General features: G+C 37.0%; 1 protein-coding gene across 3 annotated transcripts in view; it reads right to left on the bottom strand.

Annotated features, from left to right (window-relative positions):
- Positions 1 to 18,321, bottom strand: part of EXOC6B (exocyst complex component 6B) — a 708,543-nt gene that overhangs the window by 622,052 nt on the left and 68,170 nt on the right. For all 3 annotated transcript variants that reach the window (XM_060026390.1, XM_060026391.1, XM_060026392.1), the window contains exon 2: positions 1,387 to 1,552. In XM_060026390.1, the coding sequence (XP_059882373.1) occupies positions 1,387 to 1,552 (166 nt within the window). The remainder of the gene's footprint in view (positions 1 to 1,386; positions 1,553 to 18,321) is intronic.

The following is an 18,321-nucleotide window of genomic DNA, read 5'->3' as shown; positions in this document are numbered from 1 at the left end:
TTAAAAGTTGTAACAGTCTACATTCCAACCAGGCATTCCCAGGTTGATAGGTATCATCTCCAATCTTAATATTTGTTTCATATTTGTCATTTTATTAGGTGGCACTTTATTGTTTAAATTTGCATTCCTTTAATTCTAAATTGTAGAGTCCCCTTATATTTCTTCTTATGTAAACTGTATATTAACATGTATTTCTCAGTTTTCTATTAGAGTGTTCATATTTTTCCTATTAATTTGTAGGCTTTTTCTATGTTAGGATATCAATCATTTGTCATGTGTATTTGTAAATATTTTTATTTATTATTTACCTTTACATTTTTAACTTCTACGTAGAAAGTTCTTTCATTTTAATGTTGTCGTACCTATCAATATTTTCTTTCTGGCTTAGGAACTGTGTTTAGAAATGTATCCCTCACTCCTAAAAATCACATAAATATTCATCTATATTTTCTACTAGTTCCTCTATGGTTTTTTTACATTTAACTCTTTAGTTCATCTGAAATTAAATTTGGTACATTGACTGAGAAAGGAATCTAAGTTAATTTCAGTTAAAATAGTTAAGCATTAAAGAACATTAACAGCAAATCAGAAGAGTTGTTACTTTTGGAGGGGAGGGTGGAGAGAGTCACTGAGAAGGATAGAAAAGAGAGATTTAATTTTGTTGGCAATATTATATTTCTTATGATGATTGGATAGTTGTTGTACAGGTCCATAAACTCTTATCTGAAATCTTGGGACCCAATGTGTTTTGGACTTCAAAATTTTGGAAATTTTATAAAGATAATATGGTATATATTGTTTATTATGTAACAATGGGCACTAGGACAGCATCCCATAATCAAATACAGTAATATTTCTGTATCAAAGTCAGTTACCCAGGATACGTGAATTTGCTATGCCAGGGACAAAACCAATATAGCTAGCCTCTTTCCTGAACTTAAATCTGTCATATCAAGAAAGAACCTTCATGCTTTGGTAGAAGACATTCCCCAACTAACACTAATTTTATATTTCCTTTGGCTCAGATTGCCTTGCTGCAAAGACTTCTACAGCCATGCCTTGCAATTCTGTCATCCAATAGTGATGGCTTTCATCTAGCAAGGAAGCAGACAGATGACATGAAGAGTCAACCGAGTTTCTGTGTGAAAGAAACTGATTCTTGTCATTGGTTCTCATCCACACATAGTTATCCCAAATAAATTTTAACTTAAAACAGTATCCTTTCCAGCTAAAAGCCATAATCCCAGTTATCTATGTTGCAGTATAAACTCCTTTCTTACTATTCAAAAATGTTTAGTACAAATATGTCACCTGCAATGTATTCCCCACTCTTAATGTTCATCAAAACCCCAAGACAGAGAGAAACAAGTCTTAGAGTCTCCTTACTTTGAGTTTCTGGGCTTCTCCTCTTACTTTCAACAGTTCCGTTATAGAGTCCACAAAGCCCTGGTAATGAAAGTTACACATTTTCTCAATTTCTCGGTCATGATTGCGGATGCGAGTTTCAAGCTTCTCCATGAATCGTCCATGTTCCTCACCATCATAGACAGACCTTTTAAAAAAATGGCATGGAGATTATACCAGATTTATATCTAAGAAAGAGAAACAGAATTACAAACCCAGAAGCAAATTTATTTGGAAATCAGGTATTTAAGTTACATAAACCACAGAGTAATCCAATTGTATTAATGTTGCCCCAATGCTAGATGAGTATTTTTTTTAGGAAAATCCAAAATTTTGTTTCCTTATTTACTGAAAAATATGTAAGTGTTTGACAGTATTCATCACAGAATTCTCATCATAAAATGAAAGGACTGAATTACAATTCCTCCGTACCTTTCTTTCTCAATTAAACTAATCTAGAAAAACTTAATTTTGGATAAACCCAACTATACATTTACTCCAAGATTATACCCAAGAACCTGACACTGCTGGAGAGAAATCACGTAACTGTGCTGCTAGACTCAGTTTAGCTATCTTACGACAAATTTAAATTGGGCAGCCAGACACCAGTTAAAAATAATGAAATTATCCCGCCAAATACCACCACCAAAAAATCACTTTGTAGTCTCCAAAATGTGTGAAAACCTTACTTCTCCTCTCCTCAAATGTCTACCCTCTCTCTGGCTCTCAGCTGCACTTCACAGGAAAAAAAAATTCCTCTCCTCAACCAACCTACTTACATCTGAAACTCCTATTCTGTCCACCCTCCTATAACAATGGAAAAAGTATTTCAAGCTCTTATCTACAGTCATTCTTGTTGTCTCTAAGAACTTTACTCCTGCAGTTATTCCCTTTTATCCCTATCCTGTATTATATATTTCTCCCACTCCACTAAGTCATTCTCATGGCTATTTAAACATGACTTTAAGAAACCTGTCCTTACCTACACATTTCCCTCCAGCTACCATCTCATTTCTCTGCTCCCCTTCCCAGCAAAACTTCTTTCTACTTCCTCAACCCCCATTAGTTAGCATCCATCCTACTGTACCTAAAGGCAGCATTTGTTATGGTTTAAATATACCTTCCTTCTTAAAACACCATTTTCTCTAGACTTCAATGATACCACACTAAGAGATTTTCATCCTTTTACTGACATGCCTTCTCAATCTCCGTCCTGGGCTCCTCCTCCTCTATTCTTTTTCTAAATATTCGTAAAAGCTCTTCTCTTCCCTACCTATGCCCTCTCACCAAGAAATGCCAGCTAATCCCATGTCTTTATAATACTATCTATTACAGTGGTAGACTTCCTAATCTGTACCTTCAATTCTGAGCACTAGACTCAAATACCCAGCTATAATTTAACAACTCCAATTGGATTTTCAAAAGCCATCTCAAATTTTAACATAGAAAAACAAGAAAATCATCTATCACCAAACTATCTCCACTCCCAAACCTGATGCTCCCCACCACTCAGCTACCCCATCTCAGCTAATGGTACTATCCAGTTGCCCAAGTCAAAAATGCAAATCCAGGAATCACTCCTCATTTACCTCTTTCCATCATACACCCCATCCAATCCATTAGTAAGTCCTGACAACTCAACCTCCAAAACATATCTTAAAATTGACCACCATCCCTCCATTTCCACTAAAACCCTAGTCTAAACCTGTATCATTGGCACACTGGATCAATGCAATAGCCTCCTAAAAGTAAAAGTCTCCGTTCTGCACTCTTCATCCCCTCTACTCCCTGTCCCAATGCAGATACTCTCCACACAGCAGTAAAAACGGTCTTTATGAAGCAATAGTTCAGATGTAGCCTCATGCTTAAATCGCTCCAATTCGTTCTCTTTACAAAAGGAATAAAAATCACAAATCCTTACCACGGCCTATAACATACCACATAATCTAACCTCTGATTAGCTCTCTAACCTTGCTTCTCTCTAGGTCCCATCCCCTAGCCTTGCCTTCCTCCATCCTCTATGCTCCTGCTACAGAGGAGTTTTTTTTAGCCTCTTCCTGCCTCAAGAATTTTGTTTTTACTGTTCTTAGGCTAGTAACACTCACCCCCTATATCTTCAAGCAACTTTCTCCTTCTCATCATCCATAGTTTGTTATCTATCTTCCCCCCAACCCATCCCAATTAGATTGTAAACTCCGGGGCAAGAACTTTGTCTGCCAATTCACCACTGTACCTCTACAACAGTGCCAGACAGGTAATAGGCAGTGAGTAAACGTTCATTGAGTAAATAAATAACATTATCTCTAAGAACACTTTGATCTCTGATATTTATTCAACAAATATACATTTGCTCATTACCAACATTTTCTGGTTCTATAATCATTTGTAGGTACCAGATCACCACCCTGGTCCTGTGGATAAGAGAGCACCCACTCCTCAGCAGATCACTTCCACTACCCAGAACTCAAGCAGTAACCATAGAAAATATATATACAAGTTTGGATTCCGGGAAGAATTCTGAACACTTACTTCAGAAAAACCAGAGCAATCCAGATTCATTCTCCTTCATTTCAAATAAAGGGACAAGATCTTCAAATAAATTATAAACAATCCCGGCTTTGACAACTAAGACATACTATAGCATAACCACTTGCCTAGAAGAGCTATTGGGAAACACAAGACAGAATCTACTATTGACATTTCAACTAACCTCAAAAAAAACATAACTTTTCCCCTTCCAAAGGAAAGGAAAAGAAAGATTTCCATGTAAAGGCACCAGTATTCCTTGCCATTTGAAGAAGAGGAATAACCACGGAAAATTCATCAGTCTAAATGGCATAAGAAGATTATTATTCAATACTGAGACAAGCCTCTTGGTTTCAAATTCAGTTATATCTTGACCCATTAATACTTTTAAGTTAGGTAGTAAGTATACTTCCTTCTACAATGTAAAACTTTTTATTTTTCTCCCTCCAAAGATCTACATTAATATGACAAAAGATAACCTCAAGGAGAAGAAAATCTCATAGCTAAGAAATTCATAATTTATCCTAGCTCCCTGAACTTTCTATAAAAAAAAAAAGTATAAATCAAAGAAAGGAAGAGTGGATTTTTGCTGCCTGACTGCATGGCCTTGGTGTTTAGCAATGTAATTAACTAGCTATGAGTCTTTGGTCAATTCAGTTAATCTCTCTCACCCTCAGCTTTCTCATTAGAAAATAGGAAGCAATCAATTAGAAAACCTCTTTAGCATCAGCCTAGCTCTAAATTTCTGCAATTCACTTCCACTTTCAAGTCCAGTCAGCAATAATGTAAAGATCATACATTTTTCAGAACAGTGTAAAGAGGTAGTTCAAAACAAGTTAATGAATTTTCTACATCCTTATCACTAGGCCCCACCTGTTTCTCCTATTTTAGGGTCTTTATGATTCTAATAGTCTCTTCAATTATAATAATGTTGAATAACATGAAAGATTTATAGTGAATCTCCTGAATATCTTGAGAATTTTAAAAGTTAGAATAAAATGTAAAACCCACACATCTAAAACAGGAGTTTTGGACTATATTTAATTAACCTGTGTTCCATGAGTATGCATCTGGAAAACCACAATTTCCAGATTTTATGTGTATAAGCAGAAGCACATATGTGTAATTTTTAAGGAAAACATCCACAGTTTTCATCTGGTTATCAAAGGGTTAAAAACCACTGATTTAAAGGTTTTGTTTCAAACTGCCTAACAGGAAAAGGCAACTATAATTAGTACCTAACAGTTCAACTCACATCAGCATTTCACCTGTATCTCAGACTTAGTGCTAACCAGCTATCAGATATAAAATGCTAAAAACAAAAATAAACAAGTCTTAAATTCTGGAAAAGTCATAGATCTCCTGAAATTAACCTAATATTGGTAATCAACATTGCACCTGAACAGTTATCGCCCTCCCCCACAATAAATGGATTAAACTGGAGAAAGACTGCCATCTAGTGATGGCCCATTTCCAACATGCTTTGAAACTTAAATTTGATGTGACCAAGCAAAGAGAGGCTGCTTAAAAATCTAAAAACTATATTCTATAATACTTGCTAGCCAAAGTCTTATAACTTGTCATTAAATGATATTTTACATAAAGTACTCTAATGTTTAAACATCCGTTTCTAATAGAAAGCAGGATCTTGAAAACAGTCATATGCTTTTGACATGTGTGCCATAGGTATGTCACAATTAAACAAGACTACAAAATAAACTGCACCACTGGTTTAATTATTTGTGATAATCCAAAGAATATTCTGGTACCTAGTGAAATGTAAACAATAAGATATGTTTGGAAACTAGCAACTTTTAATAGCCTAAATTTTTACTCAACTACATAAATGCTGCCTTGTGGAGTCTAATTTCCAAAAAATCCCAAGTAAACCACAGGTTTTTGCAAAAAGTAAAATGTTTTACCCTAGTGTCCATATCTGACACATACTTCTAAACATTCCACCTAGATTAAGAGAGAGATTTTAATTTATAAAACACTTCAGGAATTCTATTCAACAAAAATATTTATGATTCCCAAGTACTGAATCATTACAGGATTATATCACTTGCAAGAACTTAACATCAGCTCCAATCTGTCAAAAGAGAAAATAAATAAATAATGTAATGAGCATGTGTTATCTCATTTAAATCCTAGGCACCTTATAAATTAGACATTATTCCCATTTTATAACTGAGGAACTTAAAACCCAAGAAGATGAAGTAATTTGCCAAATCCACACAGCTAGAAAGTGTTCTCTGTAGTACATCAGTCTGTCTCCTTTTAGAGCAAAGCAAAGTAAGAAAGTCACATGGACCCCTAAAACGTTAGAGTTGAAAGAGGTCTCGGGGATGGAATACAAAGCTTTTATTGTACAATGGAGGAAACTGAAGCCAAGAAAAGTTAAATGCCTTAATCAAAATTATATTGCTTGTTACTGATACACCTGGGCCTGACTCCCAAAGAAAACAGGAAAAACTAATGCAATATGAAGCCTGACACAAAGCTAAGTGGTTTTTTAAAAGACACACACACACACACACACTTTATGATGAGTTTGCTCCCTATTAGTTGTGCCTACACAACAGCTATTCCATTCTTCCTGCTGGAAGAGTTCCAATTTGTTCTGGTATTTCACCTTTCCATCCTACCGCAAGGGGTAAATACTAATTTAGACCAATCATGGTAATTCCATTCCCCTTGTCAGTGACCAATTAACAGATGACACAAGTCACTGATGGAAGTAAAGGGAATTTTGGAAGTGAGGATCCAAGGAAAGGTTTCTTTCCTGAAGGATGCAGGAAAAGAAACTGCTTTTCCTACTTTGGACATTGTCCTATACAATGCTTAGGGATGAAGCAACCATCCTGAGAAGAGAGGAGATATTGCCAATAATCTGAGGATTGCAAAGGGGAAAGATGGAAAACAACTGGGTCCTTGATGATGAGCCAATCCTGAAACAGTCCTATCTCCAGCCTTCATGTTATGTGCATTAATAAATTTCCTATTTTAAGGGAAACTTCCTATTTCCACTTTGTCTCAATAGTCTGCTACTTTCAAAACAAAGTATCCTAAATGCACAACACTGTTCATTCTTCAAAGGTAGCAGGCAAATCAAAGAAACAACCAGCAACCAGTCAAAGTCTAAACATGGCTAAGGAATCCTGTTTCCAGGACCTAGACTGCTCTTTCTGGTTTTCTTCTTAGTTAAGAGTTAACTCTCAATCCACTCTTCAAATCTCAGCTTGCACCTTACTTTTTCTGGAAACCTTCTCTAATCACATAGACTCTGTTATGTGTTCCTCCTTTGTTATTAATGCCATCACAGAATCTATTTAACTATATTCTGATTACCCATTCACTTGTCAGTTTCCCCACACCAAAATGTTAATCTCCTGTGTGTTGAGACTGTGTCTTACCCATTTTATCTCCAGCTTATAGCACAGAGCCTGGCACAGAGGAGATCCTCCATGTATGCTAAAGATAGAGAAAGAGAAGTAAGGGTAGGAAACTAACATGTGGGTTTCTGACTGCCTCAAAGATGGATGCAAAAGAGTATCATATCAAACACAGTTTATCTGTTGAGATGTTTTCAGAACCAAGGAGAACTTCAAGACACAAAAGACTGAACATTTTGCTTTTGTTTTTGATTAGTCCAAGAAAAAATTCCAGAATTTTTGTTCTTTTCTTTTTCATATATATGTTTTTTTACTTCTGTCATGGTTTTAGTCCTGAAACATTTTCTTCTTATTAAGCTCCATAAAAGCATCATTAGTATTTCTGTTTATTCCAAAAGTTAAAAATAAAGTAGAAAAACAGATTTGAGCAGGATGTTGAAAGAGAAACTGCAGGAGGTCAAGAGGATTTTAAAGTCCCCTTCCCTTCCTTACTTCAGTTTGTCTATCAATTTAATTCAGACCTTACTATGGTAATTTGGATGCTCTGAGTGCAAAATGTGAAAGTAGATCACTGTATATCACCATCCATGACAGGGGAAGCATATGCTAATTGATGAAGTCTAAGCTGAAGACTACACCCAAATGTTTTTGTACTGCCACAGGAGACCAAATACATTCAAATCCTTTTCCCACTTTGCAAATACCAAGGTATCCAACTGGCTTCACTAAGATAGCCCACGCAACCAAAAGAAGTTGTGATGGAACTCTCCCTCAAGGCAGGAAGGGAACCCCACACTTCCATGATGGCTATTTTCAAAGGGATAAAAACAGGGTAGAGAAGTTTCAAATGGCACCTAGCCAAAGAGCCTACTAAAACCCAGGTATTGGTTAAATAGCACAGGAAAGTGGAGAAGGGGACCTTGTCACAAAACATCAGTCAAATCAACAACAGACTATTAGGAAATAAACTAACGAAAGCAAGAAAACTCCAAATTAAGGATATGAAGACTGCTCTAACTACTACCATGATAATGTCACACTGTTAGAACAATTAATCAGCATAAGCAACTGAAGACACAAAAGCACTACAAGATATGTTAGTGGCTTCATCTTGGCCTCTGTATCAATTTGCATTAAGTGCAATAAGATTTATTTCATTGCAGCTTTCAGTGGTGGTCATAAAATCTGACAGCTAAAAGTTGGGTTTCAAATGCTACTGCCAAATAAAAGAAATACTCCATCTACAGCCTGGTGATACTGATTGAATCTAATACGGTTGGTATATACAGGGTTATAATTAACACTGGTAGATTAGCTCCAGTTTCACTGCATGGAATTCAGAGTGTCAAGTTTAACACTTAAACAGGTAAAGCTAGAACAAAATGAAACTACTGATTCACTTACTATCCACCACCATCATAATGTGTCTGAATCTAGTGTATGTTAGTAGAACTCTTCAAGATCCTTTACAAAAGATTTAAGTATTTAATTTAAATAATTGCTCTGAAGAGCTATGAAAATATTGTAAAAGACTGCCTATTAATTGAAGAAATGCTTCAGATTCTCCACACTTAAAATTATCATTATGGTTCCAGTGACAGCGATCATAAAGGTATTCACACAGAAAAACAAACCAATGGGGTACAGGTATTAGAAACACTTAAGTGAATAGTCCTGGTCTCCTTATGCATGTAGATTTAATGTGGGTCTAACAAAATTAGACCAGCCAAGTTTCCCAGAATCACTAAATCAAACTATAATAAATGTGACGTCATTTGTAAATGTGTATGTTGTGTATAGTATGTATGTATCTACATAAGTACACATTATATACACATATATGTATGTTATATAGTGTGTATGCTATATGTATGCATCTGTGATACACACACACATGCATGAAACAAACACACACGCACATACTTTTCTGATTTTCTGAGAAAGAACCAAACTTGCCAACATCACATTCAATTCCTGGTCTAATTTCACACCCCATGGCCATAAATGATCACAATTTAAGACACCTTAAGTCTATAAGCAATGAAGACCCTGAAAGGAGGATGGATAAAAGGTATGAGAATAGTTTCCATCCTAAAACATGATGGAGAACTAAGTAGGCAAAACAGGATAAAGTTCCATGGACAATATGTAAGACTGGATATACCATGAAAAACCTTTCTACTACTAAACTTCTAAAACTGCTGCATTAAGTTTCTAAGTCTTTTTTAGTGCGTGGCTAAACAAAAAAGAAAATAAGGAAAATTTCCAGAGGCTAAAACAAAACTAGAACAGGACTCCAGATTCTACCAATCCCTTATAACCTAATGCTTCTTTTTTTTTTTTTTTTTTTTTTTTTTTTTGCTGTACGCAGGCCTCTCACTGTTGTGGCCTCTCCCGTTGCGGAGCACAGGCTCCGGACACGCAGGCTCAGCGGCCATGGCTCACGGGCCTAGCCGCTCTGTGGCATGTGGGATCTTCCCAGATCAGGGCACGAAGCCGTGTCCCCTGCATCGGCAGGCGGACTCTCAACCACTGCACCACCAGGGAAGCCCCTAATGCTTCTATTTTATAGCTATATAGAGAACAAGAGACAAAACCTAGGGCCCACAAGAGACGGGGAGTCCAATGAGAGGCCTCCAAGTGAATAAAGCCAAGACACCCAAGGGCTACACCCTTAGTGAAAGATGTAGAAAAATTCTTCCCCATAAAAGGTGGCTGAAAGGAAACTTCCTTGTTTTGGGCAGGGAAGCGGGGAGACGTACTCCTGGGATAATTTGAAGCCACAACCTGGCCTTCTCACCCAAAGTGAGGGCCCATGTTCATACTTAATATTACCTGTGTGGTCTGAGATATCTCAAATTGAGAATTTATTTTAAAAGTCTGGTTGTTAGTACCCCAGAAAACTGACTGAAGAAAAGGAAAAGCTTCTCTAGAGGAATACATCTTAACAATAGTTCTAATTATTTTCACAAATAATAACATTCCTTTGAGCTGAACTCAAGTATCAAAAACCATGAAACACACAAGGAAACAAAGCATATAAACAAGAATCAACAAAAACAACAGAATCAGACCTGCTTGAAAATAAATATGTATAAATTAAAAATAAATGTGTAATATATTTAAAGAAACATGAGGGAATTACCAAAACAAAAACAGACACACTGGAAAAGATAGAACTTTCTGAATAAAAACTATAATTACTGATATTTAAAAATTTAATAAATGGGAAGGGACAATATTTAACTAGGAAGTATGCGTAAAACTTATACAAAATGCAGCACAGAGACAAAAGATGTAAAATGTCTTAGTCTGTCAGGCTGCTATAACAAAATACCATAGATTGGGTAACATAAACAACAAAAATTTCTCTCTCACAGTTCTGGAGCTGGAAGTCTGAGATCAGGGTGCCAGCATGGTCAGGTGAGGGCCCTCTTCTGGGCAGCTAACTTGTATCCTCACAGGGCAGAAAGGGCAGGCAAACTCTCTGGGGCCTCTTTATAATGGCCCAGAAAACTAATCCTGTCCATGAAGCCTCCACTCTCTTGACATAATCACCCCCAAAGGTCCCATCTCTTAATCCTCTTAATACCATCACCTTGGGGGTTAGGATTTCAACATATGAATATTGATGGGACACAAAACACTCAACCTATAGCAGGAAACAGTAAAGAAAGGTTAAGAACATGGAGAATAGGATGGGTTTAATGGGAGCTCTAGTAAAAAATAACAAACAGCTTCCCTGGTGGCGCAGTGGTTAAGAATCTGCCTGACATCTGCCTGCAGGGAATACGGGTTCAATCCCTGGTCCAGGAAGATCCCACATGACTCAGAGCAACAAAGCCCGTGTGCCACAACTAGTGAGCCTGCACTCTAGAGCCCGCAAGCCACAACTACTGAAGTCCGTGCACCTAGAGCCCGTGCTCCACAACAAGGAGAAGCGACTGCAGTGAGAAGCCCGAGCACCGCAACGAATAGTAGTCCCGCTCACCGCAACTAGAGAAAGCCCACATGCAGCAATGAAGACCCAATACAGCCAAAAATTAAATAAATAAATAATTAAAAAAAAAAAAAAAAAAAACATGTGATATTCGGAGAAATAGCTGAGGATTTCCCAGAATTGATGAAAGATACAGGAAGTTATCCTCAAAGTAAAAAGACAAACCTATAAGCCTCACCAAAAGAAGTCCCCCAACAGAGGAAGAGCACTCTTCTCTATTCAGCTCTATCTACCAACATTTAGAACTGGCTGCCATTCTCTTTATGACTCAACTACAGTTGTGTGTAGAACCTTATACTGATGGAGCTAATTATACAAATACATGAACTGTTAGCAGCATCCAAACATCTGGTGTGTCTTTTGCCAACTCATTCTTCCACGACTAGAACATTTATTCCAAACTATTGCCATTCTCTTTAAGAGTCCAACCTTGATCCAGCAACTTACTTTTGCCACCTAATTTCATAAAGAAAATACAAGCTTATTAGGCATGAATCTTCTTAATTCCCTGCATTCCAATATACAAGTCTATCTATATCTCTATCTACCCTTACATTTGTGCATTCCTATCTCAATAAAACAGACAACTTACCTTACTTATAAGACTAATCCTATGTTCTAAAAATCTCCTTTCCCCTGTACCCCATCAATACTTTTTTAAATGTCTGTACTTTTCATGTTTTAGCTCTACTGACTTCTTTTTCTTAACAAAACATGTCCCCTCTTAACAAAATAACTTGGCGCTTTTTTGTGTTTTTTAAATGAAGTACTATTAAATTAAAATCTCTCTTCCAATAATTTTAATCTGGTATCCTTTCTCTTTCCCTCTTTCTCCTTTCACAGTTAAGATTCTTAAAAGAGCAGTCTATACTCACTTCCTCCATTTCCTCAAATTGGATTTGCTCTTCGATCCAGTGTAACCTGTTTCTTACCCACATCCCCCCAATGGAACTATTCTTGCTAAGGTCAATAAAAGCCTACTAATTGTCAAATCAAATCATTTACTTGACTCCTCTTTCATATGTGCCATCGCTAACCACCTCCTCTTTCTTAAATATCTACTCCCAGGGTTTCTATTACATTCCCCTTCTCAGTCTCCAATAATTCTTCGTCCTTCTGGCCCTCAATACCTGCTTGGACTTCATCTCTTCTCATTCTTCATATTCCCTCGGAGATATCACCAATACTTCAGCTTTCACTGTTAATTAAACATCATTGGTTCCCAAATCAATAACAAGGCATATCTTTCAAATACTGTAAACCTGAATATTCAACCACCATTCATCCTCAAATACATCTCAAACAGTGCATGTCAAAAGTTAAAATCATCAACTCTTCTACCCAAACCTGCACATCCCTCCTATATTCACCATCTCAATTGAAACAACCAGAGCCACCCAGTTACCGACACTAGAAATACATAAGTTATCCTTGACGCCTCACTCAACCTCACACCTCCCTCCAACTAATCAATCAATCACTAAGGCCTCCCAATCTAATTCCATAATAGCTTTTCTATGTTTTTCTTCCTCTCTATCCTCCTCTGCTACTGCCTTGCCCTGCGTCATTATCTCTCCTCCAAGCAACTGTTTTCACCTCCCTCTCCTTACTTTCCTAAAAATCCATGTTCGATACTTCTCTCACAGTAATCTTCTTTAAATGAAATATAATCATGAAACACACACACCACACACACACACAAACACACACGCACACCACAATTTAGGATTAAGTCCTGCCTCAGGATCAAGTCCAAAGTCCCTAGCATAGTATGTAAGACCCCATCCATGTACAGATTTATCTCTGAATACTCCCCACACTCACTCTACAACTCTGCTTGAAGTTCCCTGAGTGTGCTATGTAGTCCCTCTGCCTAGAATCTCCTTATTATCACTTTATCTGGGAAATTCCTCCTCATCCTTCAAGATTCAGCTCATAACACACCCCTACTATAAAACCTCCCTTCCTACTACAACTACTATACCCTAATATAGAAACTCCCCTCCTTACAAACTAGGCAGAACCTAAGAAACTGTTCATAAAGCCAGCAAGAATTTAAGCTTGCACTCTCTGGAGACATTTACACCAAATAGGACTGTGAGTCCATTCTTTGAAGATTCATACTGAAGGCTACTTTTCTCCTGCTTACTGATATGCTGATATTAGGCATTTTTTCCCAAAAGAAGCCAACTTCAACTACATTAAAAACCCGTTACATCAAAAAATCTACAAACAATAAATGCTGGAGAGGGTGTGGAGAAAAAGGAACCCTCTTGCACTGTTGGTGGGAATGTAAATTCATACAGCCACTATGGAGAACAGTATGGAGGTTCCTTAAAAAACTAAAAATAGAATTACCATATGACGCAGCAATCCCACTACTGGGCATATACCCAGAGAAAACCATAATTCAAAAAGAGTCATGTACCAAAATGTTCATTGCAGCTCTATTTACAATAGCCAGGACATGGAAACAACCTAAGTGTCCATCAACAGATGAATGGATAAAGAAGATGTGGCACCTATATACAATGGAATATTACTCAGCCATAAAAAGAAACGAAATTGAGTTATTTGTAGTGAGGTGGATGGACCTAGAGTCTGTCATACAGAGTGAAGTAAGTCAGAAAGAGAAAAACAAATACCGTATGCTAACACATATATATGGAATCTAAGAGAAAAAAAAAATGGTCATGAAGAACCTAGGGGCAAGATGGGAATAAAGACACAGACCTACTAGGGAATGGACTTGAGGACACGGGGAGGGGGAAGGGTAAGCTGTGACAAAGTGAGAGTGGCATGGACATATATACACTACCAAACGTAGATAGCTAGTGGGAAGCAGCCGCATAGCACAGGGAGATCAGCTCCGTGCTTTGTGACCACCTAGAGAGGTGGGATAGGGAGGGTGGGAGGGAGGGAGATGCAAGAGGGAAGAGATATGGGGATATATGTATATGTATAACTGATTCACTTTGTTATAAAGCAGAAACTAACACACCATTGTAAAGCAATTATACTCCAATAAAGATGTTTATAAAAAAAAAAACCTGTTACAGCATGTAATAGCCTATTTTTAAGAAATATATTTAAAATTCTATTTTAAAAAGATGAAGAAACAAATTCTGTTAAAACACCTAGACCTATCCTTGATAAGTCATATAAGATAAATGGTACCCCTTTACAGTCACAGTATCCTCATTTACCACCTGTCTCTCATTTTGACACTGTGCAAATCTGAACCATCCTTGAACCTATGAAACCATGTGTAATTTGAGGTAAATTTCACCAGAAGTACTATCATCCTGTTTTGCCTTAAAGTTCTTGAACAAATGCATGATAATATCCTAGAAATTAATGGGCACCACCACTATTGACATTCACTGATGGAAAGCTGAATTGATACTCTTTTGTTTTGAAATGTTTATTTGCTCATATTGTTGAAAGGGTACTACACTGAGCACTCTACACAGTAATGATTTATTTACATGTCTATATCCCCTACAGGACCATGAGTTCCTTGAGGGTTTACACCTGGAACAATGCCCACCTCCCACAGAGAAGACAAAGTGACAAAGGGCCTAAAGCAGTGCCCAAAAATGTTTCAACATTTAGACTTTCTCCAAAGACAAGCACTAGAGTTAATAATAAACATTCTTGCTTCAAAAGTAAATTCAAGTTCTAGCAGTGCAAATAATTTGTACTTCAGCTAAAATGCTAAATAGAAAAGGAAGGAATTAGAGGAAGAAGGGACTTAGAAGGTTCAAGGAAATCTACTGTAGAAGTGTCTGGGAATAATTTATTTCCCTAGCTCTCCTCAAACCTTCTCTGGAAGCTAGGAAAAGGAAGATGATTAAATTGCAACAAGACCTGGCTCTGAAGGGAACTGGTATTTCTGGCCCTTGTTGCCAATAGAAGGGGAAGGGTGACAGCAGTCCCTAAGGGCTTTTAGAAAAAAATTGCTTCCAGGTGGAAAGTTTTTATGGTACTCTGCAGCCTGGAGCCATTTTTTGCTTTCTTTCTTAACTACTGATGATTAAACCATGGACAATCAGACTGCAACAATGGAAACAGCTCCCAAACATCATGGTTATATGCTCCAAATTACCAAGCTAACTCTCAAAGGAGAGAAAAAAATTTGTTGGCAAAGTCTTTCTTTATTTAAGGGGGAGGGCAGGGTGGAGTCTGTTAAAGATTTTTATTTGGTAGAACATAAAAGTAGTCAAGAATTCTGTACCATAATGATAAACATTAGTCTCATACCCAGACTAGACACCATAATGTACAGTCACGGAGAGCTGAACAAAGGGCAATGCTAAATGCCCTGCTATTTAGCAACTTTTCATTATTCTATTTTGACCTGGATCAAGTGTTCTATTAAATGGTTATCACAGGGGTATGCAGAGAAATCCTACCACACATCATATGGAACAGGTAAGTTGATTTATACCTGATCATGGTTTTGAAAAAACTCTGAGGTGCAAGTCTGAGTTTGTAATGATGGCTCAAGAACATGAGGGGGAAAGTTACGTATAGTACCAATTCGTAAGAAAATTAGAGGCCAATCATTCAACCACCCAGCAACTCTGTCTAGGAAATCTTACTATACCAATATCACCCAGAACATTAAAGGATAAATCCAGCTCAAAATTACAACAGTAAACATAAGCATTTTAAAAATAATGTACCAAGCCCTCTGTTGAACATTTTACATACACTAACTCACTTACTGCTCAAAAATAATCCTACTGGAGTAGTTACCAATATCATCATTTCACGCATGAAGCAACCTTTCTGACCTTGCCAGTACACAAAAACATCTACCTTCCCCAGGTTGCTACAGTTATATCAAGGAAAAGATGAAAGAAAAAGGATGAGAGGGAAGAAAAGGAAAATGGGACAGAGGAAGATGAGCACAAGAGGGAGGAGGCAGAGGAGAAAATCACCAAAATAATACAAATAATACAAATGGCAAAATGGTTTGAATGGTTCAAATGGTTTGAATAAGGCAATTGTGACTTTCTTGTACTTCTCTAACTTTTTATTTTCTTAAACATGTATTGCTTTTATAATTGAGAAAAGGAAGCGCATTTTTAAAAGTCTAGAATAGTACCTGGTTCATAGTAGATGCTCAATAAAATATTAATTAAAATTAAAAACCAAACAAGAACAAACACTTCAGAGTAACCTGGGGCCTAGTTTTTAATAATTATTCAAAAACAATTATGTAAAAAAATAAAGAAGAATTTCTTCTCACAATCTATCACCTACAAACCCAAGAAGCAATCACCACTGATCAGAATTTGTGGGTTTTTTTTGGTCACGCTGCCGCAGCTTGTGGGATCTAAGTTCCCCGACCAGGGATCGAACCCATGCCCCTCTGCAATGGAAGCATGGAGTCCTAACCAATGGACTGCCAGGGAATTCTGGAATTTTAAAAATTCAGTATCTCTTCTATATTCTAACCTTCTCATTACTGATCATAACTTCAAAATGTATTTAAAACATACATATATTTGACACACTGAAATTTTTTATTCGAAAACTCACACAGCAGTTTCCTAGAGCCCTTCCATAGCAACTATGAACCTCACCAATTAATGTTCTTTCATGATCCTTCAAATGGGAGGGGAAGGGGGGGGCCTCAATGGTTATTACCATGGAACCTCTGATCTATTACTCAATTTAAGTAACTTGATTTGTGAATTGGAAAAGTAAGCTATTTTCTGTTGTTTCCTATACCACTAACATGATATGCAAAGAACTCCCTACCAACATCATAAAGCTATTTACAAAAAACCCTTCATGTTTTAGATGAAAATAAATGAGGACACACCCCCTCCTCTCACACCATGTTTCCATTAGGAATCATTACTGTGCCTTTTTTTCACAGAAGCATTTGCTTAAGGGCAGTATACACTAGGCCATTTTAAAGATCTCTCTTTAATATGGAAATATAGAAATGTACCAAAAAAAGGAACCTCAGAAATGATTGGCCTTAATTCACAAATACAAGTTCAATTTTTTTTAAACATCTCTATCACATACTTGTGTCTAGCTTCCACTGAAACAGCTCTAGTAAGGGGAAGTTCATTACAAGGCAACCAATCCCATTTCAATAGCTGTTGCAAAGTTCTTATAAAAAATAAAATTTGCCTTCCTATAATTTTCACCAATTATCTTATTTTTGCCCTCAAAGGACCACCAAAAACGAGTCCTTGGTCCCTCCTTTCCCTTCTCCAGACTCAACAATCCAAATTATTCAACTATTCTACATACAGCCTTTCAATTCAGGCTTTTACCCTCTAGACACATTCTAGTAGTCAACATTCTTAAAATGCAACAAAACAGGCAGTGTAGTACAGTAGTCAAGAGCACAGGCTTCAAAGTCAAACTTCCTGGATTCGTCTTGGTTATTAATTTTGTGACCTTGGGAAAGTTATTAAACTTCTCTATAGTTTAGTTTCCACGTCTATAAAATGTAGATAATAATAAAAACCATTTCATACAGTTGCTGTGTAAAGATTAAATGGCATAATGTAAGTAAAGCATTCAAAACAGTACATGGCACACAGAAAGCACGCTATAAATACAAGCAATTTTCAGATCAAACATGGTCAAACTAGGAAAATAAGACTCATCTCCTTTAACTTTGTTACTCGGCCTTATTAAAACAGCCTAATGCTTTAGTGTTTCTGGCAGTTATACTGTACATTGAGCTTAAAGTCACATCAAATCTTTTAATTTGTTTTTATGATACATTGCTATATTCATTCAGTTGATAGTCTGAATCTACTACTTACTATCTATTACAATTATAATCCTTTTTCCAGTCTTCTGAGATCTTTTTTTTTTTTTTTGCGGTACGCGGGCCTCTCACTGTTGTGGCCTCTCCCGTTGCGAAGCACAGGCTCCGGACGCGCAGGCTCAGCAGCCATGGCTCACGGGCCTAGCCGCTCCGCGGCATATGGGATCTTCCCGGACCGGGATACGAAC

The sequence above is a fragment of the Delphinus delphis genome, chromosome 12 (genome assembly GCF_949987515.2).
Source record: "Delphinus delphis chromosome 12, mDelDel1.2, whole genome shotgun sequence".
NCBI lineage: Eukaryota > Metazoa > Chordata > Mammalia > Artiodactyla > Delphinidae > Delphinus > Delphinus delphis.
This window is presented reverse-complemented; position numbering and strand designations above follow the sequence as displayed.